The following is a 25997-nucleotide window of genomic DNA, read 5'->3' as shown; positions in this document are numbered from 1 at the left end:
ACAAATCAAGGAGTCGATCCCATTTACAACTGCACCCAAAACCATAAGATACCTAGGAATAAATTTAACCAAAGAGGCAAAGGATCTGTACTCAGAAAACTATACAATACTCATGAAAGAAATTGAAGAAGACACAAAGAAATGGAAAAACATTCCATGCTCATGGATTGGAAGAACAAACATTGTGAAGATGTCAATGCTACCTAGAGCAATCTACACATTCACTGCAATCCCCATCAAAATACCATCCACCTTTTCAAAGAAATGGAACAAATAATCCTAAAATTTGTATGGAACCAGAAGGGACCCCGAATAGCCAGAGGAATATTGAAAAAGAAAAGCAAAGCTGGCGGCATCACAATTCTGGACTTCCAGCTCTATTACAAAGCTGTCATCATCAAGACAGTATGGTACTGGCACAAAAATAGACACATAGATCAATGGAACAGAATAGAGAGCCCAGAAATGGACCCTCAACTCTATGGTCAACTAATCTTTGACAAAGCAGGAAAGAATGTCCAATGGAAAAAAGACAGTCTCTTCAACAAATGGTATTGGGAAAATTGGACAGCCACATGTAGAATGAAACTGGACCATTTCCTTACACACACACAAAAACAGACTCCAAATGGTTGAAAGACCTAAATGTGAGACAGGAGTCCATCAAAATCCTAAAGGAGAACACAGGCAGCAACCTCTTCGACCTCAGCTGCAGCAATTTCTTCCTAGAAACATCCCCAAAGGCAAGGGAAGCCAGGGCAAAAATGAAGTATTGGGATTTCATCAAGATAAAAAGCTTTTGCACAGCAAAAGAAACAGTCCACAAAACCAAAAGACAACCGACAGAATGGGAGAAAATATTTGCAAATGACATATCAGATAAAGGGCTAGTATCAAAAATCTATAAAGAACTTATCAAACTCAACATCCAAAGAACAAATAATCCAATCAAGAAATGGGCAGAAGACATGAACAGACATTCCGACATTTTCCAACAGACACATTTTTCCAACATCGCTCGCATCAGGAAAATCCAAATCAAAACCTCAATGAGATACCACCTCACACCCGTCAGAATGGCCTAAAATTAATAAGTCAGGAAACGACAGATGTTGGCGGGGATGTGGAGAAAGGGGAACCCTCCTACACTGTTGGTGGGAATGCAAGCTGATGCAACCCCTCTGGAAAATGGTATGGAGGTTCCTCAAAAAGTTGAAAATAGAGCTACCATACGATCCAGCAACTGCACTACTGGGTATTTACCACAAAGATACAAATGTAGGGATCCGAAGGGGTACGTGCACCCCAATGTTTATAGCAGCAATGTCAATAGCCAAACTGTGGAAAGAGCCAAGATGTCCATCGACAGATGAATGGATAAAGAAGAGGTGGTATATATACACAATGGAATATTATGCAGCCATCAAAAGGAATGAGATCTTGCCATTTGCAACGACGTGGATGGAACTGGAGGGTGTTATGCTGAGTGAAATAAGTCAATCAGAGAAAGACATGTATCATATGACCTCACTGATATGAGGAATTCTTAATCTCAGGAAACAAACTGAGGGTTGCTGGAGTGGTGAGGGGTGGGAGGGATTGAGTGGCTGGGTGATAGACATTGGGGAGGGTATGTGCTATGGTGAGCACTGTGAATTGTACAAGACTGATGAATCACAGATCTGTACTTCTGAAACAAATAATGCAATATATGTTAAGAAAAAAAAAGAAGAAGATAGCAGGAGGGGAAGAATGAAGGGGAGTAAGTTGGAGGGGGAGACGGACCATGAGAGACGATGGACTCTGAAAAACAAACTGAGGGTTCTAGAGGGGAGGGGGGTAGGGGGATGGGTTAGCCTAGTGATGGATATTAAAGAGGGCACATTCTGCGTGGAGCCCTGGGTGTTATGCACAAACAATGAATCATGGAACACTACAACAAAAACTAATGATGTAATGTATGGTGATTAACATAACAATAAAAAATTATTAAAAAAAAGATCAATTTGAATGGAAGAATGGATGGAATAACCAAAATACAATAATCAGAAGAGGAAGTTTTAGGCAAAAGCCTGAAATCAATATGAACGTTAAAACAGTGACTGTTAAAATTTCCTACCTGTGTCAATCCTGATGCTTTGAATAATTCCTGTGGTGATCTGGTTCCATAACTATTTGGAGAATGAAAGTGACAACAGTCTGCTATATACTTTGTTTCTAACCTATAAAAAACAGCATTTTACAGTTTAAAAATTGATCAAGACAAGCTGGGATAATGGCTTTTGTAACTACTTTACTGAAATATAATTCACATACCACAAAATTTACCCTTTTGAAGTATACAAATCAGTGGGCTTTTTCTGTATATTCAAAAGAGCTGTGCAAACATAAACATTATCTAACTCTGGAACATTTTCATCATCCTTGAAAGAAACTTCATACTCACTAGCCATCACCTCCAAAATTCTCACTCCCTCTCAACCCCTGATAACCACTAATCTACTTTCTGCCTCTACAAATTTGCCCATTCTGGACATTTCTCATAAATAGAGGATTATGGTTTTAACTAACTCTACTAGGTTTGGTGAAGTCAAGTCATATATTTTGAATAAGTTAGAGTGCATAATGAATTATCAGCAGATACTGAATCAGAAAACTAGCTTGAGTACAGTTCAAATTTAGTCCTGTCATATACTAATCATATTGGCAAATCAATTAATTTACTGAGCTTCATTTGTACATTAAACATAATAATCTCTACCCTTACAGTTTTCTGAATTCTTCAAGGCTATACAAATGTAAAGTAATAAAATTCATCTTTGAACTTCAGTTTCCTCATCTATAAAAAAAGCAGTAACAGAATTTGCCACAGTGAATCTGAAGGTTGTTATGAAGATTAGAACCATATATAAATGTGCTTTAAAAAGTATAAAGTTATACAAATGTACAGTATTCAACAGAAGCATGGTTGGTTTAATTACATGACATACCTTCCTAAAAAACACAAGTTTTGTATATTCCTATGGGGAAATTTTAATAGTAAAAAAAGTATTCTTTTGTAAAAAAAACAGAAATGGCCTTTAAACGTCTGAACAAAATCATCTATAAGTAAACCTGGATCCTACAAATGAACAGAAACTTAGTTACTGACTGCTAATCCAGATTGTCTCAAAAGCAAATGAAAAAGATAGAACTGAATATTCAAAGGATTTTATTAGGAGAGATGCCTTGTGACAGAAAATGAAGAAAGAGCTAGGCAAGACTGGGAGAGCCATCAGAAAATTAGGCAAGTTTGACCCCAAGCGAGTAACAGAGGGAAGGAAGGTTGGGGGCAAGCATCCCAAGTAACATGCTGAAGATACACAGGTATTGGTGGAGCTAGTATCTAGACCCAAGTAATCTGGCTTCAGGGGTAATCTCTTAACCACCTACACTATTCAAGAATTTACTCTATTCCCGGAATAAATACCTGCCCCATTATTATTTAACTGAACCCAACCCAATTTCATAAATCCCATCATATTATATATGTTGCATATTATTTCACAACTGGATACTGTGGGGCACATATTGGCTGACACCTCATATTTTACTGATTTATCTGCTCATATATAAAAACTGAAAACACCCTAAAAATACTCAAACATAAATCCCAATAAAATTCATTTACTACTTAGCTCCTAAGGCATATATTTTTTCCATTAATATTTTGACTTCACAAATGAGTAGAGTCCAAAGTTTCATTATAGCTCACCAGCTGGAAAATTACTTCAAGCTAACACTGTGGGGCTTCCAGAAAGGTAATATCTTACATACCTCTTTTTTGAAATTGAGAAAGTAGTTGGATTGGTCAACATGAAAAATCTCAAGAGCTGACCTCCTTAAATTGTAACGCCGCAGATGAATCTCTCGAACTTGAGAATGAGGCCACTTGAAATCAAAGCCTACTCCTGAAAACAGAAGAAATCTTGTGATGAAGGTATCATATGAAGTTACTCATGTTATGCAGAAAATATCTCCTAGTTCCTGACAAAAGAGGCACTTAGGGAAAAGGAATTAAATTCCTATTTCACAGAAATCATTTGTTAAATTTAGTGGATGTTTAAATGGTTTCTTTCTTTTGTTTTATTTTTTTTAAAGAGAGAGAGAGAGCACGCACATTGTGTGTGGTGGGGGGGTGGGTAGAGGGGCAAGGAGAGAGAGAATCTTAAGCAGTCTCCACACCAGCATGGACCTGACTTGGGGCTCAATCTCAAAACCCTGAGATCATGACTTGAGCTGAAATCAAGAGTGGGATGCGTAAGTGTCTGAGCCACCCAGGAGCCCCTAAATGGTTTAAAACTAAAAAAAAAAAATTCTATAGCTATTCCACTTCCTTCTCATGAGAACAGAGAATAATCCTGATTATTATATCTCAAAAGCACTTTTCCTTTTCTCTTTTATTGGCATTCTAGATTTAAATATCCTTTTTATTTTCAGATAAAGGATTAGGTGAGAAGCTGATGGAAATAAATGTACAAATAAAATTAAGATTGCATTTTATAACAAGTTTACAGCAATCTCCTCTCACCAAACCTTTTAAAAAACATTAACAAAAAAAGCATTCCCTTTAATACAGTTGAAAAATAAACTGAATCCCATATTGACTTTCACTTTTCTCCTTTTAGATGACAGACCACAATTCCAGTCCTATCTTATTGTTTTCTTCTCATTAATATTTGATAAACTGGATACTTAACTATTGAACAACAGAAATTATTCCCCCAGAACTCCTCACCATCTTCTTTTTCAATGCTGCAATCATAGAAGTAAATGTGTTGAGTAGTGATTTCTAATTTGCCAGGAATTACATCAATTATTGTAATGAGTTCACAGTCTTCCGACAACACCAATTTTTCTTTTTGATCCTGTTCTTCTTTCTCATCACTGTAAAAACAAAAATCAACCAAACAAAAACCATCCAACAATGTATTCTGTATAAATGGAAAAGAGTATCAAGAAAGCATATTTGAATTACAAAAAAAAAATTTCACTGCATATTAAATTACTTAAATACTGTCCAAATGTTATTGCCCAATAACTTAGTTTCCAAAAAAAAAGTTTTACATTTTAATTGTATGTGACTCATTAAAAGAAAATATAGTGAATCTTTTAAGACTACTGGCAGAGAACAATTCAAACATGCAGCAGTACTAGTCATGTGATTTTAGTTATATTTGGGAGACATGAATTGAGCAGGGGAATATATCAATCTGTGAATAAAGGACTGCATCATTAGTGATGTTTTATAAATTATCAGAAGCACTAATTATGATTGATTCTTAAACTGTAAAATAAAACTTTTTTTTTTTTTTTTGGACATAGAAAGAGACAGTGAGAGAGGGAACACAAGCAGGGGGACTGGGAGAGGGAGAAGCAGACCTCCCACCGAGCAGGGAGCCTGATGTGGGGCTCAATCCCAGGACCCTGAGATCATGACCTGAGCCAAAGGCAGTCGCTTAACCAACTGAGCCACCCAGGCACCCTAAAATAAGACTTTTCAAGAGTAACCAAATCTAGGTAATTTCCCCTAACAGTAGGACTGGGGATGATACAAAGAGTTACTACTGCAATACCTTACTTAGAGTGAAGCCACCTTATATTAAGAGAACTGTTATATTTTATTTTTATTGGGGAAGATAACAGGGAAGGGTGTGTCTTCTAGCGGCCTAGGTGACTTCGGACTGTCACATATAGAAATAGGAACTCCTACCACTCACAGAATACTATTCAAGTAAATCTTTCAAGCCAGCTGCTTCCTGGTCCTACGTATTTCACATCTGCCCCATTTCCAGGATAGCAATGACCAAGTCTAATTTTTCCCCCCAGTGGAGTTCCAGGAGGAAGCTCTACAAGTATCTCCAGCCTAACTGGTGATATTGCAACCCACAACTTAAAGCTAAGCTGTAAAAAAAAAACATTAAAAATTAAGAATGTTTTCCTAAACAGTGAAATTCCAATATTTACAGTGATGAAATAGAGATATAAGTGACTTAAAAGAGTAAATAGTCTGAAAGTTATTTATATTTTATAAAAGAAAGGGTTTGGTTTTTTAGTTTGTAATTAATGAGACTGGCATATTCACTGAATTCACCAGTCATTAAAGTAAAAAAAAAAAATTCGTTTTAAAAGGTTGACTAAATAATCTACCAAAGATAGCACCCTATATAATTAACCCTACCCAGTTCCCTGAAAATTATCAAGGAAATCTTAAAAATTATCAAAATTATATGAACTTGTTTATGCTAACAAAGTATACTATTGAACCTGGTCAATTTGTAATACTAAAATTAAGTTCCCAAGAAATATATGCCAAATGTAGTTTATCATCCATAAAAAAGTAATGTTCAGAATAAATTATATATTTGGGTCTTAACTACTCATTTTTGGCTGAAGGTGAGGCTTTATCAGAGAAAGTAAAAATCAGGGAGATGTGTAAATCATGAAATTGGAACACATTCCCTAAAGCACACACAGTTCCACTGGCAAAGAACGGCAATCTTCTGGAACAAGGGGTTTAAATACAACCAAATAACTGATTACTGGCTGACCACCAAGCTATACTAACTTTAAAAGGCCAGCCTTTTATTTTAAAAACAGGCTTTTTGTTTAAAAACAAAACAAAGTAAAACAAAAACCCATTCCATGGAGTACAGACATCACTGGCAACAGGCAGCAGGTAAGATATACTCCACAGAATTAGTCCAGGAAAGTCGCTAAACAAAAATACCACCACAATAACCACCATCAAGGAAGGGGATCAGAAACCAGAGTGGTTACAATTTATTATCTAAAATGCACAGTTTTCACGAAAATTATAAAACAGTAAAGTATGGGCCATAAAGACAAAAGCAGTAAAAAGAAACTGTTATTGGGGGACCATAGATGTTAAACTTAGCAGACAAAGACTGTAAAGTAGCTATCATAAATACATTAAAAGAACTAAAGGAAACCATGTTTAAAGAACTAAAGTACATTATAGCAACAAAGCCTAGTCAAATAAGAGATTGCAAATTACAAGACAGAAATTACATACATATCTGTAAAAAAAGAAGCACATGGAAAATCATTGAATCAAAAGCATAATAACTAAATGAAAAATTCACCAGAAGGACACAATAGCATATCTGAACTTGCAGAAGAAAGACCCAGGACTCTTGGTGACAGTTCAAAACAAACTGTCCAATCTGAAGCACACAAAGCAGGATGAAAACACCTCAAAGGTTACCATCATGGGAAACAAAATGTTTTATAAAGGGAATCCCAGAAGGAGAAGACAGAGAAAAAGGGCCAAACATATATATTTGAAGGAATAATGCCTGACAACTTCCCAAATTATAATAATAATAATAATAATCTACACATCCAGGAAGATCTTATGAATATCCAAAGAGATCTATCTACACATGGACATAAAGCCAAGGTGTTGAAAGGCATGGACAAAAAATACAACAATACAGGACACTAAAAGGTAATGGTATGACATATTCAAAATGCTGAAAGGAAAAAAAAAAAAACTTGTCCACTAAGAATTGTATATCCCACAAAACTATCCATTAAAAAAGAAAGTAACGGTTCTCAGGCAACTGGATAATCACATTAAAAAAAAGAATGAATGTGGACTCCCACATCATACCACATATAAAAATTAACTAAAAATGGATCAAAAACCTAAATGTAAGAGACAATATATAAAATTTCTAGAAAATGTAAAACTTTTGTGCATCAACAAAATGAAGGAAAACATATTCAAGGGAGAACATTTTTGCAATCACACATCTGATAAGGCATTTGTATCTAGAATAAAGAACTAATATAACTTAATAACTAAAAGATAACCCAATTAAAAAATGAGCAAAGGATCTGCATAAATATTTATATATTTATAAATATATAAAAAGATATATAAACAGTAAGTAAATACATGAAAAGATGCTCAGCATCATTAGTCATTAGGAAAATGCAAATAAAATCACAAGGTACCATTTAAAATCAGACAGTATAATAAGTAAACACACAGAATACAAAAGTTGGGGTAGATGTGGAAAAATTTAAACCCCGGAACGTTAAATGGTGTAGTCATTGTGAAAACAATTTTATAATTCCTTAAATAACATAGAATTACTATATGACTAACAAATTCATTCCTAGGTATATACCCAATATAACTGAAAACATATGTTGACACAAAGATTTGTATATGAATATTCATGAAGTATTATTTATAATAGCCAAAAAGTAGAAATAACTATATGTCCATCAATTGATGAATAAACAAAAGTCGTATATCCATATGACAGAATATTATTCAACCATAAAAAGGAATAAAGCACAGTTAACATGCTCTTCTATGAATGAGCCTTGAAAACATTATCCTGAATGAAATGAGGACACAAAAGGCCACATATTTTAAGAAATAAATAAAATGTCAAAAACAGGCAAATCCAATAAAGACAGAAAGCAGATTAGTGGTTTCCAGGGGATGTATAAAGGGGAAAATTGGGAGTGACTACTAAAAAGCATACGATTTCCTTTCAGAATGACGGACATGTTCTGGAATTAGTGGTAATGTTCACTCTGTGAATATACTAAAACCCATGGAACAGTACAGTTTAACCTAGTAAATTTTATATTATATGAATCTTAATTTTCAAAAATAGAACTCTATTTTTTAAAAAGAATCCAAAATGAAAGCAAAAATAAAGACTTCCACAGATAACAAAGACTGAGAGAATATGTGGCTATCAGACCTTCCTTATAAGAAAACAAAAGAAGTCCTTCAGGCTGAAAGGAGATGACCAGATGTAATCTGAATGTTCACAGAGAAACAGTATATAAGTATGGTAATTATCTTCCCTTAACTAATTTAGACACGTGCATAAAACAGTAACTATTAAACTATTGTTGGGAGAAGAGTCCAAGATGGTGGAGGAGTAGGAGAACTTAATTTTTGTCTGGTCCCAGGAATTCAGCTAGATAGCTACTAAATCATTCTGAACACCTCTGAACTCAACCAGAGATGTAAGAAGAGAATTGCGGCAATTTTACAAATAGAAAAGCGACCACTTTCTGCAAGAATGACAAGATGGAAAAACTCACCTCAAAAAAGAGAACAAGAGGCAGTACTGACTGCCAGGGACCTAAATCAGTATGGACATAAGTGAGATGTCAGAACTAGACTTCAGAATAATGATTATAAAGATACTAGCTGGGCTTGAAAAAAGCATAGAAGACACTAAAAAATCCCTTTCTGGAGAAATAAAAGAACCAAAATCTAACCAAGTCGAAATCAAACAGGCTCTTAATGAAATGCAATAAAAAATGGAAGCTTTAATTGCTAGGATAAATGAGGCAGAAGAGAGAATTAGTGATATAGGAGACAAAATGATGGAGAATAAACAAGCTGAGAAAAAGAGAGATAAACAATTGGATCATGAGGGGAGAATCTGAGAGATAAGCAATACCAAGGAGCAATACAATATTAGAATAAATGGGATCCCAGAAAAAGATGGGGGCGGGCAAAAGGTTACTGGAACAAATTATAGCTGAGAACTTCCCTAATCTGGGGAAGGAAACAGACATTCAAGTCCAGGAGGCACAGAGAATACCCCTCTAAATCAATAAAAATGGGTCAACACCCCAACATATAGTAGTGAACCTTGCAAAACTCAGAGACAAAGAGAAAATCCTGAAAGGAGCTAGGGATAAGAGGTCCATAATCTTCAAGGGTAGAGCACTGGGTGTTATACACAACTAATGAATCACTGAACACTACATCAAAAACTAATGATGTACTATACAGTGGCTAATTGAACATAATTAAAAAAACTAATGACAAACCCAAATTAAAATTTAAAAAAAAACCTACAAGGGTAGAAACATTAGACTGGCAGCTGACGTATCCACAGACACCTGGTAGGCTAGAAAGGACTGGCATGATATATTCAGGGTTCTAAATGAGAAAAATATGCAGCCAAGAATACGTTATCCAACAAGGCTATCATTCAAAACAGAAGGAGATAAAAAGCTTCCAGGACAAACAGAAGCCAAAAGAATTTGTGATCACTGAACCAGCCCTGCAAGAAATATTAAAGGGGATCCTTAAAGCAAAGACAGAGCCCAAAAGTAACACAGAACCAGACAATATCCAGAAACAGTGACTTTATAGGTAATACAATGACACTAAATTCATATCTTTCAATAGTTACTTTGAATGTAAATGGGCTAAATGCCCTGAATCCAAAGACAGAGGGAATCATACTGGATTAAAAAGCAAGACCCATCAATATGCTATCTGCAAGAGACTCATTTTAGACCCAAAGACAACACAGATTGAAAACGAGGGGATGGAAAACCATTTACCATGCTAATGAACATCAAAAGAATGCTGGGGAAACACTCCTTATATCAGACAAATTAGATTTTAAACCAAAGACTGTAATAAGAGATGAGGAAGGACACTATATCATAATTAAAGGGTCTATCCAACAAGAAGATCTAACAATTGTAAATATTTATGCCCCACAACATGGGAGCAGCCAATTATATAAGCCAATTAATAACAAAATTAAATAAATACAATAATAGTAGGGGACTTAAACACCCCACTTACTGCAATGGGGTGATCATCTAAGCAGAAGATCAACAAAGAAACAAGGGCTTTGAATGACACACTGGATCAGATGGAATTCACAGATATATTCAGAGCATTCCATCCTAATGCAAGAGAATACACATTCTTCTCTAGTGCCCATGGAACATTCTCCAGAATAGATCACATCCTGGGTCACAAATCAGGTCTCCACCAGTGCCAAAAGACTGGAATCATTCCCTGCATATTTTTGGGCCACAATGCCTTGAAACTTCAACTTAATCACAAGAGGAAATTTGGAAAGAACTCAAATACGTGGCAGTTAAAGCATCCTACTAAAGAATGAATGGATCAACCAGGCAATTAAAGAATTTTAAAAATTAATGGAAACAAATGAAAATGAAAACATAACTGTTCAAAATCTTTGGAATGCAGCAAAGGCAGTGCTAAGAGGGAAATACAAGCCTTTCTCAAGAAACAAGAAAGGCCTCAAATACATAACCTAACCTTATACCTAAAGGAGCTGGAGAACAGCAAATAAAGGCTAAACCGAGCAGAAGGGAATTAATGAAAATTAAAGCAGAAATCAATGAAACAGGAACCAAAAGAACAGGAGAACAGATCAACGAACTAGGAGGTGGTTCTTTGAAAGAATTAATAAGATCAATAAACCCCCGGGCAGACTTATCAAAAAGAGAAAGAACCCAAATAAATAAAATCATGAATGAAAGAGGAGAGATCACAACCAACACCAAAGAAATACAAATATTATAAGAGATTATAATCAATTATATGACAACAAATTAGACAATCTGGAAGAAATGGATACATTCCTAGACACGTATAAACTACCAAAACTGAAACTGGAAGAAAGAGAAAACCTAAACAGACCCATGACCAGCAAGGAAACTGAAGAGGAATCAAAAATCTCACAACAAACAAGAGCCCAGGGCCAGATGGCTTCCTAGGGGAATCCTACCAAACATTTAAGAAAAATTAATATCTATTCCTCTTCAGAGGAATATATATTGAATATAAATATTCAATATATAAGAATATAAATGGAAGGAAACTTCCAAACTCTTTCTATGAGGCCAGCATTACCTTGATCCCAAAGCCAGACAGAGACCCCACCAAATAAGGAGAATTACAAACCAATATCCCTGATGAACAAGGAATTCTCAACAAGATACCAGCCAATAGGATCCAACAGTATATTAAAAGGATTATTCACCATGACCAAGTGGGATTTATTCCTGGGCTGCAAGGGTGGTTCAACATCTGCAAATCAATGTGCTACAATACATTAATAAAAGAAAGAACAAGAACCATATGATACTCTCAATAGATGCAGAAAAAGCATTTGACAAAGTACAGCATCCATTCTTGATTAAAACTCTTCACAGTGTAGGGACAGAGGGAACATACCTCAAGATCATAAAAGCCATATACAAAATGCCCACAGCAAATATCACACTCAATGGGGAAATATTGAGAGTTCTTCTCCTAAGGTCAGGAACATGACAGGAATGTCCACTATCACCACTGTTATTCAACACAGTATTAGAAGTCCTAGCCTCACAAAGAAACACATTGACAATAATAGTACGGGACTTTACCACCCCCCTCGCTGAAATGGATAGATCATCTAAGCAAAAGATCAACACGGAAATAAAGGCTTTAGATAAAACACTGGACCAGAGGAACTTCCCAGATATATTCAGAACATTCCATTCCAAAGCAACAGGATACACATTCTTCTCTAGTGCCCATGGAACATTCTCCAGAATAAATCACATCCTGGGTCACAAATCAAGTTTCAACTGGTACCAAAAGATTGGGATCATTCCTGCATATTTTCGGACCACAATGCTTTGAAACTAGAACTCAATCACAAGAGGAAAGTCACAAAGAACTCAAATACATGGAGGCTAAAGAGCACCCTATTAAAGAATGAATGGGTCAACCAGGAAATTAAAGAAGAATTAAAAAAACTCATGGAAACAAATGAAAATGAAAACACACTGTTCAAAATCTTTGGGATGCAGCAAAGGCGGTCCTAAGAGGAACGTATATAATCAAGCCTTTCTCAAGAAACAAGAAAGGTCTCAAATACACAACTTAACACTACACCTAAAGGAGCTGGAGAAAGAACAGCAAATAAAGCCTAAACCCAGCAGGAGAAGAGCAATAATAGAGATTAGACCAGAAATCAATGGACTAGAAACCAAAAGAACAGAACAGATCAATGAAACTAGGAGCTGGTTCTTTGAAAGAATTAACAAGATTGATAAACCCCTGGCCAGACTTATCAAAAAGAAAAGAGAAAGAACCCAAATAAATAAAATCATGAATGAAAGAGGAGAGATCACAATCAACACCAAAGAAATACAGTTAAAAGAATATATTATAAGCAACTATATGCCTGCAAATTAGATAATCTGGAAGAAATGGATACATTCCTAGAGATGTATAAACTAACAAAACCGAACCAGGAAGAAATAGAAAATCTGAACAGACCCATAACCACTAAGGAAATTGAAGCAGTAACGAAAAATCTCCCAACAAACAAGAACCCAGGGCCAAATGTCTTCCAAGGGGAATTCTACCAAACATTTAAAGGAGAATTAATACCTGTTCTTCTGAAACTGTTCCAAAAAACAGAAATGGAAGGAAAACTTCCAAACTCATTTTATGAGGCCAGCATTACTTTGATCCCAAAACGAGAGAAAGACCCCATCAAAAAGGAGAACTACAGACCAATATCCCTGATGAACATGGATGCAAAAATTCTCACCAAAATACTAGCCAATAGGATCCAACAGTACATTAAAAGGATTATTCACCACGACGAAGTGGGATTTATCCCTGGGCTGCAAGGTTGGTTCAACATCCGCAAATCAATCAATGTGATACAATACACTAATAAAAGAAAGGGTAAGAACCATATGATCCTCTCAATAGATGCAGAAAAAGCATTTGACAAAGTACAGCATCCATTCTTCTCTTCACAGTGTAGGGATAGAGGGTACACACCTCAATATCATAAAAGCCATCTATGAAAAACACAAAGCAAATATCATTCTCAATGGGGAAACACTGAGAGCTTTTCCCCTAAGGTCAGGAACACGGCAGGGATGTCCACTATCACCACTGCTATTCAACATGGTACTAGAAGTCCTAGCCACAGCAATCAGACAACAAAAAGAAATAAAAGGCATCTGAATCAGCAAAGAAGTTAAACTCTCACTTTTTGCAGATGGTATGATACTTTATGTGGAAAACCCCAAAGACTCCACCCCGAAATTGCTAGAACTCATACAGGAATTCAGTAAAGTGGCAGGATATAAAATCAATGCACAGAAATCAGTGGCATTCCTATACACCAACAACAAGACAGAAGAAAGAGAAATTAAGGAGTCGATCCCATTTACAATTGCACCCAAAACCATAAGATACCTAGGAATAAATATAACCAAAGAGGCAAAGAATCTGTACTCAGAAAACTATAGAATACTCATGAAAGAAATTGAGGAAGACACAAAGAAGTGGAAAAACGTTCCATGCTCATGGATTGGTAAGAACAAATATTGTGAAAACGTCTATGCTACCTAGAGCAATCTACACATGTAAAGCAATCCCGACCAAAATACCATCAACTTTTTTCAAAGAAATGGAACAAATAATCCTAAAATTTGTATGGAAGCAGAAAAGACCCCAAATAGCCAAAGGAATGTTGAAAAAGAAAACCAAAGCTGGTGACATCACAATTCTGGACTTCAAGTTCTATTACAAAGCTGTAATCATCAAGACAGTATGGTACTGGCAAAAAAGCAGACACACAGATCAATGGAACAGAATAGAGAGCCCAGAAATGGACCCTCAACTCTATGGTCAACTCATCTTTGACAAAGCAGGAAAGAATAACCAGTGGAAAAAAGACAATCTCTTCAACAAATGGTGTTGGGAAAATAGGACAGCCACATGCAGAAGAATGAAACTGGACCAGGTTTTTACACCACCCACAAAAATAAATTCAAAATGGAAGAAAGACCTAAATGTGAGACAGGAATCCATCAGATTCCTAGAGAACACAGGCAGCAACCTCTGTGACCTTGGCTGCAGCAACTTCCTGCTAGACAGGTCCTCCAAAGGCAAGGGAAACAAAGGTAAAAATGAAAATTGGGACTTCATCAAGATAAAAAGCTTTTGCATAGCAAAGGAAACAAAACCAAAAGACAACAGACAGAATGGAAAAGATATTTGCAAATTTCTTATCAGATAAAGGGCTAGTATCCAAAACCTATAAAGAACTTATTAAATTCAACACCCGAAGAACAAATAATCCAATCAAGAAATGGGGAGTACAGACATTTCTCCAAAGAAGACATCAAAATGGCCAATAGACACATGAAAAAGTGTACAACGTCACTTGGCATCAGAGAAATACAAATCGAAACCACAATGAGGTACCACCTCACACTGGGCAGAATGGCTATAGGTCAGGAAATGACAGATGTTGGCAAAGATGTGGAGAAAGAGGAACTCTCCTACACTGTTGGTGGGAATGCAAACTGGTGCAGCCACTCTGGAAAACGGTATGGAGGTTCCTCAAGAAATTGAAAATGGAGGTACTTACAACCCAGCAATTACACTACTAGGTACTGGGGTAACCCAAAGATAGAAATGTAGTGATCCAAAGGGGCACCTGCACCCCAATGTTTATAGCAGCAATGTCTACCATAGCCAAACTATGGAAAGAATCCAGATGTCCATCAACTGATGGATGGAACTAATGATGTACTGTATGGTGACTAACCTAATAAAAAAAATTAATTAATTAAAAAAAAAACCCAAAACACTGATGAATGGAGAAAGACGATGTGGTATATATAGAGAATGGAATACTACTCAGCCATCAAAAAAAAAATCTTGCCATTTGCAATGACATGGATGGAACTAGAGGGTATTATGCTAAGCAAAATAAGTCAGTCAGGGAAAGACAAATACCATATGATTTCACTCATATGTGGATATTAAGAACCAAGGCAGATGAACATAGGGGAAGGGAAGGAAAAATAAAATAAGATAAAAACAGAGAGGGAAACAAACCATAAGAGACTCTTAACTACAGGGAACAAACTGAGGGTTGTTGGAGGGGAGGTTAGTGGGGGGATGATGTAACTGGGTGATGGGCAATTAAGGAAGGCATGTGATGTAATGAGCACTGTGTATTATATAACACTGATGGATCTCTGAACTCTACCTTTGAAACTAATACTACACTATATGTTAATTAATTGAATTTAAATTTAAAAATAAAATAAAAAAATAAACTGTATTTTTGGGGTTAAAACATATGAAAGCCTATATTGATGACAATAATAACAAAAAAGAGAGATAAGGAAATCAGTATATTTTCTGTTAATACTGATAGACACCTAACATCTGATACAGCAGTAACAGATGGATTCTGGAAATATAGTTGACCCTTGAATAATGCAGGGGTTACTGGCACTGAACCCTGTGTGGTCAAAAATCCATGAATAAATCTGACTCCCTAAAACTTTAACTATTAATAGCCTATCGTTGACCAGAAGCCTTACCAATAATATACACAGTCAATTAATACATATTGTATTCTTACAGTAAGCTAGAGAAAATATTTTTAAGAAAATTATTCAGAAGAGAATATATAGTACTATACTGTATTTACTGAAATAAAGTGTAAATAAGTGGGCCCATGCAGTTCAAACCTTTATTATTCAAGGGTCAATGTACTTAGGATTATAAGCAAACACCTTCCACAATTTTATAACCCCATTTTTCAGAACAAAATAATTTTTAATTCCTTTAAATACTGATACATACATATTTACTCTGGCTGTTAAGTCTTCTTCAGGAAGGTCTAATTTATCCTCCTCCATATTGCTAACTTTTACTTGTTTCACTACTTCCAAAAGCAATGAATCACTGGAAGGCTGTGAGTGTTGGACGCCTGTTTAAATAAATACAAAATATCTATTAAACACGGTAAAAAAAAATAACCTCATTACAGTCCTTCTGTAATTTCTGACTGTTAATTACATCATCATCATAATGTGTATTTTAAGTAAAGGAGAAGGATAGGGGAATTGGGTGAAGGGAGTCAAAAGGTATAAACTTCCAGTTGTAAGATAATTAAGTATTGGGGATGTAATGTGCATGATGACTAGTTAACAATGCTATATGGCATATTTAAAAGTTGCTAAGAGAGTAGATCCTAAAAGTTCTCATCATAAGGGAAAAAAAATTTTGTAACTATATGATGTGATGGTTAACTGTACATTACTGTAATCATTTTATAATATGTGCATATCTCAGGTCATTATGCTCTACACCTTATACAGTACTGTATGTCAATTATATCTTAATAAAACTGGAAAAAACTAAGAAGGACATAAAGTTGTCTAAGATAAAAAAGCAATTTACAGGGCCCCTGAGTGACTAAGTTGGTTTTGCGTCTGACTCTTGGTTTCAGCTCAGGTGGAGTTGTGGGATTGAGCACTATGTGGGGCTCTGTGCTCAGAGTGGAGTGTGCTTGGGATTCTCTCTCTCTCCCTCTGCTCTTCACTACAGAATAGTTTTTATACATGATTTAAAATAATCTAGGTTGTTTGTGATCTTAAAAACTATTACATGTATAATAAAAGGAATAAATGTTTTAAAAATACGTTATCTATTTTAATGATGGTATTATTTATATTTAAAAATGGGCCATGTAATCTCTTTAATCTAATTTAATTCTAAAGCATGCCAAAAAGTTATAGAAAGAATTATCCTCACTGTATTAATTTAACAGAACTATTTTGACTTTGTATTTGTACTAAGGAAATATTAAGAAAGAAGATGACAAATTATCTTTAATTGGAAGAGAATACATAACCCAAGAGCTGAAGTTTCTTTTTTTCTGGAGCACATGAAATTTAGTAAGTAATTCTGGATACAAATATACACAATAAACGTAATGCATTTTATAAACTATACATTTTGTAAGAAGGCAGGGCTAGTGTAATGGGAAGAACAAAGGCTGTGAAGTGGTAAACTTATACTCAAATTCTGTTCTGCCATTTATTAACCAGGTGACTCCTCTGAATCTGTTTTCTTAACTGTGAAAGGAGATACATCACATCACAGTAAGTATAAAATAAATGGCAGCTACCATTATTATATACATTCACCTCTCAATTACCTGAGTGACATAAGAATAGTAATAAAAGTAACTGTATAATTTATAGGTAGGACTGGGAAAAATTTATGTATGTAACTATGAATAAAGATATTTCAGTTGTGGGAAATAAAAATAATTCAAACCAAGTAACAGAACCTTATAGGGGTGCCTGGGTGGCTATTTCAGTTAAATGTCTGACTCTTGGTTTCAGGTCAGGTCATGATCTCAGGGTTGTGAGGTAAAGCCCTGAGTCAGGCTCTGTGCTGGGTGTGAAGCCTGGTTAAGATTCTCTCTCTTCCTCTGCCCCTCCATCTCTCCCTCTTTAATAAAAAAGAAGAAAACAAAAAAACCCGAAGTAACAAAACATTATAAAGATGACAAATCCTTCCTTAGTTCCTCAACTGGTATCACTGCTCAGACATAAAAAGATGAATCAACGTAATGTATAGTTGCATTTTTCTATGTAAATCTGCTTTGATCACACCTTTGTCTATACCTAAGAAGTACTGGCTCACACTTTCCTAGAACAAGTAACTATTTTTTTTTTTAAAGATTTTATTTATTTATTTGACAGAGAGAGACACAGTGAGAGAGGGAACACAAGCAGGGGGAGTGGGAGAGGCAGAAGCAGGCTTCCTGTGGAGCAGGGAGCCCGATGCGGGGCTCGATCCCAGGACCCTGGGATCATGACCTGAGCCGAAGGCAGGCGCTTAATGACTGAGCCACCCAGGCGCCCCTAAACCCAAATATTTTTAATGATATATTTAAGAATACACTTTTTGACTATTTAAATTCCATAATTTGTAAGTGGTTGTGTTCCAAAAGATACTTCACAAATCACTTGTTTAATTCACAATGAATTTCCCATCAAAAATGTTACAGATAATGGTTAACTTTGTAATTTAGCCCACAATGTAAAAACTATTCTGTACATTTGCAATGGGATGCTTGCAAAGCAGTACTGGGGTATGTGAAACAAAACAAAATAAGAAAATATTTTTAAAATACCATGAATTCTGGCAGCTGATGAAAATACAGACAAAAATAAAGACCTGATATCTTTTACTCTTTGTTCAACGGAAGTTCTTAACTAGCTATACAATGAATTTATTCTAATATAGTATTCAAAATAAAATAATTTTACTACAAATAAAAGCACTAGCGTCTTCATGAGTTTTGAAGTTATAATTTGGCACCAATTTAAGTCATGCAGGAATAATTTTCTACTTATTTTTGTCTGTAAGTATTCTTAGGTAGGTAGAATATTTTACAGCTAATTCTGAAGTATACTTCAGGGAAACTTAAAGAGCTTTAGAGATTGATGCCACTGGTTTTGTACTATTTCCAATTTCACTTTAAAATGTATGAATTTTTGTTTCTTCTGTACTATCTTATTGTCACTATTATACTTGGGGTATATTTGAAAACTAGGTAAGGAGAAAAACTGAGAGATGAAAAAACGGAAGAACACAAGTTTTCCTAGACTTAATTAAAACCAGAGGAAGAGACATAAAATTATATCTGTGTACCTGTATAAAGGGGTGAGGAGAGGAAGAGGAACAGGAAATTTCCTGGGGGGGATTTCTTGGCAAAAAAAAAGAAAAAATAGGGGACACTATTCTTTAAGTATTATTAGATTCAAGTCATTCACCAAAGATATTTGCTGAGTGATAAGCACAGTCAAATTTCAAGGAGTAAATACATAGAGGGAGAACAAGTTATATGCAAGTGACTTCCTATATTAAGATACTCTTAAAGTTAGAGTTTCTTTCATGGGTAGGGCCATTATTTTGCATTAAGGGAAATGAGTTACTGTGTTGGATTTATTTTAGGATGTAAGACTGTAAATGGCAGGCATCACAGATAGTAGCACTCTTGATTAATTTATGGCATCTGTATTGGCCAATATATTAATGCAACTTTAAAAAGATTTAAAAATGGGTACTTGAATTTCATCTAAAACTTAGTCACTGAACACAAGGTGGTTATGATAAAGCAATTTAGTATACACATGACCGCCAATGACTCAACAATCAATATTTTGGGTATTTCACAGACCTGTCTTCAAAAAGGGAGATATGCACTCAGATGGTTAGAAAGGCAAGGTTTCCTAAAGAGCTGTAGAGACTCTTTAAAATCTGTTTTGAAATACTGCTAAGCTATGTGTTTTTGCGCTTTTCTCTAGAAAAAGGCATTAACCCATCTAAGATACTAAGGATCTAAAAAGAACAGGTTATAAAAGAAAGATCTAAAGGATTACTAAGAATTCTAAATATATCTAACATTAGCCTCAGTCTTGGTATAAGCAGAAGACTAAGGGAAAAGAACCACTGTTTCAATGTACCATAATGGATACAAGAGACAGTGCACTACACACAAACTACAGTATAATTTTATGAATGTAATTATGTTTTTCTTTGAAAAATTACAATTAATTGATATAGGAAGTCATCTTAGATTTAGACCAAAGGTAACAGAATTTAACATATACAACCATTTAAATATCAACTAATTTCTGTACAAAAGAGCTCTGTAAACAGTATCTTAACATTTTGAAAACGAAATAATTATAAAGTGTCACCCTTCCTTCATGAGTAAGCAATTTTGAAACAATTAATAAAAACAATAACCAACCCACCAATACCCTATCTTCAACAAATAATTAAACAGGCATCGGAACTCACCTAGATTATCTCTCAAAGCACTAGCGTCTTCATGAGTTTTGAAGTTATAATTTGGCACCAATTTAAGTCTCATGCGGGAATAATTTTCTACGTTAGCTAGTTTCCAGTGAATTGGATTTTGTTTCCTATGAATTTTCATAAGTAAACAAGTAAAATTACTTAGCTTGAAGTTACAAAGATTGGTTGAATGAAATAGAGTAAGAAAGTATCAAGAATTTTACATTTGTTTAGCACCATTTTATAAAAACAGTCACATTCATCATGTCATTTGACCCAAACAACCCTGAAAGAAAACCAGTGTGGGTATGCATAGCTGCAGTTTATACATGAAGAAACCTAAGACAGGCTAAATTATTTGCCTGGGATGCCAAGGTGTTTACAGGTATTAGAAATAAGAATTGAACATAAATCTTCACACTTACAGCTGATATCTTTTACTCTTTAACTGTTAAATGGAAGTTCTTAATTAGCTATACAATCAATTTATTCTAATACAGTGTTCAAAATAAAATAATTTTACTACAAATAAAGAGAATATAATTGATCTAAACATAAGAGCTAAAACTCTTAGAAGAAAAGACAGGAGTAAGTCTTTATGAACTTGGATTTGGGAATAGTTTCTTAGATATTATACCAAAAACATAAACAACAAAAGAAAAAAAGAGGTAAATTGGACTTTAAAATTAAAAAATTTTTGTATACCAAAGGCTATTATCAAGAAAGTGAAAAGACAATCTACATATTTACAAATCATATATCTGATAAGGGTCTATTACTGAGAAAAATAACTCTTACAACTCAACCACAAAATATCAAACAATCTAATTTAAAAGTGAGCAAAGAACTTGAATAGACATTTCTTCAAAAAAAAGATATACAAATGGCCAACAAGTACATGAAAAGATACTCAACATGACTCGTCATTAGGAAATACAAACCAAAACCATAAGATACCACTTCACATCCACTAGGATGGTCATAATAAAAAAACTGGAAAAATTTTACAAGTACCAGTAAGGTTGTGGAGAAACTAGAACCTGCAAACAATGCTAATGAGAATGTTAAATGGTGCAGTTGCTGTGGAAAACTGGCAATTCCTCAGTAAGTTAGACACTGGATTATCACATGACCTAGCAATTTTGCTTGTAGGTATATACTTAAAAGAATTAAAAATCAGATGTTGAGGGGCGCCTGGGTGGCTCAGTCGGTTAAGTGTCTGCCTTTGGCTCAGGTCATGATCCCGGAGTCGAGGCCCCGCATCAGGCTCCCTGCTTAGGGTAGAGCCTGCCTTTCCCTTTGCCCTTCACCTCATTCATGCTCTCTCTCTCAAATAAACAAAATCTTAAAAAAAAGAATTGAAAATACATGTTGAAACAAACACTTGTTCACAAATGTTCATAGCAGTACTATTTACAATAGCCATAAAGAAAACAACCCAAATGTCTATCATCTCATGAATGAATAGACAAAATGTGGTATATCCACACAATGGAATATTATGTGGCCTTTAAAAAAGAAGTACTGATACATGCCACAATATAATGAAAACATAATGCTAAGTGAAAGGGTTAAGGTCACATATTGTATGAATCCATTCATATAAATATCAAGAATAGGCAAATTCATAGAGACAGAAAATGGATTGGTGGTTGCCAGGAGCTGGGTAAAGGAATAGAGAATGACTGCCAAATGGGTCCAGGGTTTCTTTTTGCAGTAATGAAAATGTTCTGAAGCTGGACAGTGGTAATGATTGCACATTATGAATGTACTTAATGTCACTAAATTGTATATTTTTAAGTGGTAAAATGGTAAAGTTTATATTATGTGTATTTTACCACAATAAAAGGGGTGTAATATATATGCTATATATTACATTATTATATATATATTATTATAATTCATCAAAACATATGTGATTTAGGATCAAGTAAATAAACTGTAAAATACTGAAACACATAACATCTCTAACTCTAGCTCAAAGAGGCAGTATCAGGAAGACAGATTCAAGACCGAATTCTACTTTAGAAACCAATATTGCACTGCATGTTCACCAACTAAAATTTAAATAAAAATAAATTAAAAAAAAGACTTAATTCTACATCACACGGTAAAAGGAAGGGAAACAACTCCATGGTGAAAAACATATATACAAAGCTCTAAACATCCCAGACCTGTAATTCACAAAAAGACAACCAAATTAATTAAAAGCTATTTTTTTATAAGTTGAATGTTTTAAAAATTGGATTGGAGAGGTCACTGGCTCAAAAAGTTCTAGGCAAGAGTTCTAAAGAAGAAAGGGTATTTAATAAATAATATCCTCCTACCTTTCAGCCCAAGGTCCCCTTTCAGATGTAAGATAGAGCTGTACTGCCTTCCAGCGTCTCAGAGTGATTAACTGTTGATTGCTAAGTTGTTTAAGTGTATTATTATACCTCAGGTTCTCTTGGCGGGCTTTTCTATTAAATGGTTCCACAAAAAACTCCTGAAACAGCAATAAATAATAGCACTGAATCATATATTTAATTTTAAAAATCTGACCCAATAAAATCATGCAAAAAAGGAAAGAAGCTGGTAACCAACAGTATTTTCTTGTTCCATTAGAATAACTTCCTTTAATGAAGCATATGATTCTAACTATAACCTATCTGTATTTTGTAAAACTTAAAAAATTAAACAATAAACATGTGAAGAACTTCAAAAATGTAATGTACCTCAAAACAGGATTTTGAAACTCAGAATTATTAACCTCATACAGTCAAATAAAATGATCTTCCTTTGGGATCCTTTGGTGTTTAAGGCAATGAGACTCAAGCTTAAATAAAGTAGAAGAAAGAGTAACCACATCCATACTACTACTGGGGACCTGGAAGGCAATGCCAAAGACAAAAGAAATCTACAGGGGCAAATCTCTCACAACGAAAAATTTCATCATTTGGACTGCTGCTCTCTGAATAACATCCTAGTTATTAGCAAATTAATTCACATACTTTTCCAGTTTTCAGGATAAAACAGACCCCGATAATAGGTTCTATCAAGATATAACTTTGGGGCGCCTGGGTGGCTCAGTTGGTTAAGCGACTGCCTTCGGCTCAGGTCATGATCCTGGAGTCCCGGGATCGAGTCCCGCATCGGGCTCCCTGCTCAGCGGGGAGTCTGCTTCTCCCTCTGACCCTCTCCCCTCTCATGCTCTCTCTCTCTATCTCATTCTCTCTCTCAAATAAATAAATAAAATCTAAAAAAAAAAGATATAACTTTAAGCCCTGAAATTAAAATCTTACAGCTTTGAAAAAGACAAGTGGTAAGACTGACTTATCTCATACTGACATTCATCTACCAGGAACTAAATTAACAGTATTAATTTGTTTCAAAAAATCAATACCAAATTACATCAAAAACAGTTAAAGACATCTTTTAGAGAGGTAGTACAACAGACCGTGGTTAAGAATATAACATAATTATGGGGGCACCTGAGGGTCTCAACTGGTTAAGTGCCTGCCTTCGGCTCAGGTCATGATCTTGATCTTGGGGTCCTGGGATCAGCCCTACCCTGGGCTCAGCGGGGAGCCTGCGTCTCCCTTTCCTTCTGCCCCCTACACCCAGCTTGGTGCCTGCTCTCTCTCGCAAATAAATAAATAAAATCTTAAAAAAAAAAAAGAATATAATTCTGGAGTTAGGCCTGGGTACAAAGCTACTTAATTCTCTGAGGCCTAGTATCCTCATCTGTAAGATGAAGTTGACAATAACTGTCATCAAAAAAGATTAAGATTTAAAGTGCTTTATACAGTGCCAGAAAAGTAGTGAGCTCTCAGTAAAATGTAGCTGTTATTATTATAATTATTACTAGAACTTTGGGAAATCAATGATTTGGGATTATCAAATGTTTAACACAGATCATTGCTAAGAAAACTGAAGAAGTCATGACAGCTCCATAATAATTAAACATAAATTTCATGGTTGGCGAAACTCAAGCAAGAATATTTTAAGATTAGATTTCTGTAGAAAAGCTAAGAGTGAAGTTATAGAGAAAGTGTTGATTGGGATAGAAATTGACAGAACTATGAGGGCAATATAAGTTTTTTTTTTTTTTAAGATTTTATTTGTCAGAGAGCGAGCGAGCGAGAGAGCGTGAGTGAGCACAAGCAGGGGGAGCAGGAGGCTCCCTTGAGCACGGAGCTGAAGCAGGACTTGGTCCCAGGATCCTAGAATCATGACCTGAGCCGAAGGCAGATGCTTAACTGACTGAGTCACCCAGGCGCCCCCACAGTACATTTTAAGAAAAGGAGTAGCAAATGAAAACTACCATTTTGGTTTAACCAAATATATACATAAAAGTCAGGAAAGATATATATCAAAATGTTAAATAGTAAAATATCAAAATGTTTCTTTTTATACCATTTTATGGAATAAATGTATTTTTATTTGGTCATCTTTGTTTTATGTTTGTTTTTAGATCCTGTACATATTTTGTTAGATTGATATCTGAGTATTTTATTTTTAGAGTTATTGTAAACAATGCTTTTTCAAAATGTCAGTTTCCAATTGTTCGTTGTTAGTATATAGAAATATGATTAAATTTTGTGTATTGATCGTGTCCTGCAATGTTGCTACACTCATTAAACACAAGAGATTTTTGGTAAATTCATTAGGATTATCTATATAATCATATTATCTGCAAATAGTTTTATTCCTTCCTTCCCAAGGTAAATGACTTTTATTTCTTTTTCTATTCTTTTTTTTTTTTTTTAAAGATCTATTTATTGGAGAGAGAGAAAGCATGGTGCAAGCAGGGGGAGGGGCAGAAGGAGAGGGAGAGGAAAATCTCAAGCGGACTCTGTGCTGAGCCTTTGACATTGGTCTCAATCCTACGACCCTGAGATCACAACCTGAGCAAAAACCAAGAGTCAGACACTAACAGACTAAGCCCCCTGGAGCCCCTCTTTTTCTATTCTTAATGATTTGCTAGGACTTACAGTATAACAGGGACTAGAGGACTGGTGAGAGTAGACATTCTCACCTAGTTCTCTTCTTACAAGAAAAGCACTCAGTTTTCCATCTTTTTCCTCCTAAAGATTTATTTATTTATTTATTTGAGAGAGAGAGCAAGAGCGCAGAGGGAGACAGAATCTTAAGCAGACTCCGTGCTGAGCCTGACGTGGGGCTTGATCCCACGACCCTGAGATCATGACCTGAGTGGAAACCAAGAGTGAGATGCTTAACTGACTGTAGCACCCAGGTGCCCCCAGTTTTCCATCTTTAAATATGAAGGTGGCTATAGGATTTTTGTAGAGATTCTATTTCTATTTCTAGTTTGCTGAGAGCTTTGATCATAAAATGGACACTGAATTTTGTCAAATGCTTTTTCTACATCTATGGATATGAGCATTTAGCTTCATTTTACTAAATATGAATTTGGTCCACTATCATTATATTGATTAATTACCAAATGTTGAAGCAATCTTGCATTCCCAAGATA

At 35.1% G+C, this 25997-nt stretch overlaps 1 protein-coding gene across 1 annotated transcript in view; it reads right to left on the bottom strand.

The window, feature by feature from the left end:
- NBEAL1 (neurobeachin like 1) overlaps positions 1–25997 on the bottom strand; it is a 197233-nt gene that overhangs the window by 71886 nt on the left and 99350 nt on the right. The window contains 7 exon segments of the mRNA XM_027589436.2: positions 2120–2185; positions 2187–2222; positions 3817–3950; positions 4778–4926; positions 16502–16628; positions 20525–20649; positions 22849–23006. Coding sequence (XP_027445237.2) covers positions 2120–2185; positions 2187–2222; positions 3817–3950; positions 4778–4926; positions 16502–16628; positions 20525–20649; positions 22849–23006 — 795 coding nt within the window.

This window comes from Zalophus californianus, chromosome 3 (assembly GCF_009762305.2).
Source record: "Zalophus californianus isolate mZalCal1 chromosome 3, mZalCal1.pri.v2, whole genome shotgun sequence".
Classification (NCBI taxonomy): domain Eukaryota; kingdom Metazoa; phylum Chordata; class Mammalia; order Carnivora; family Otariidae; genus Zalophus; species Zalophus californianus.
The sequence above is the reverse complement of the archived record's forward strand: the minus strand, read 5'-3'. Positions and strand labels throughout refer to the sequence as shown.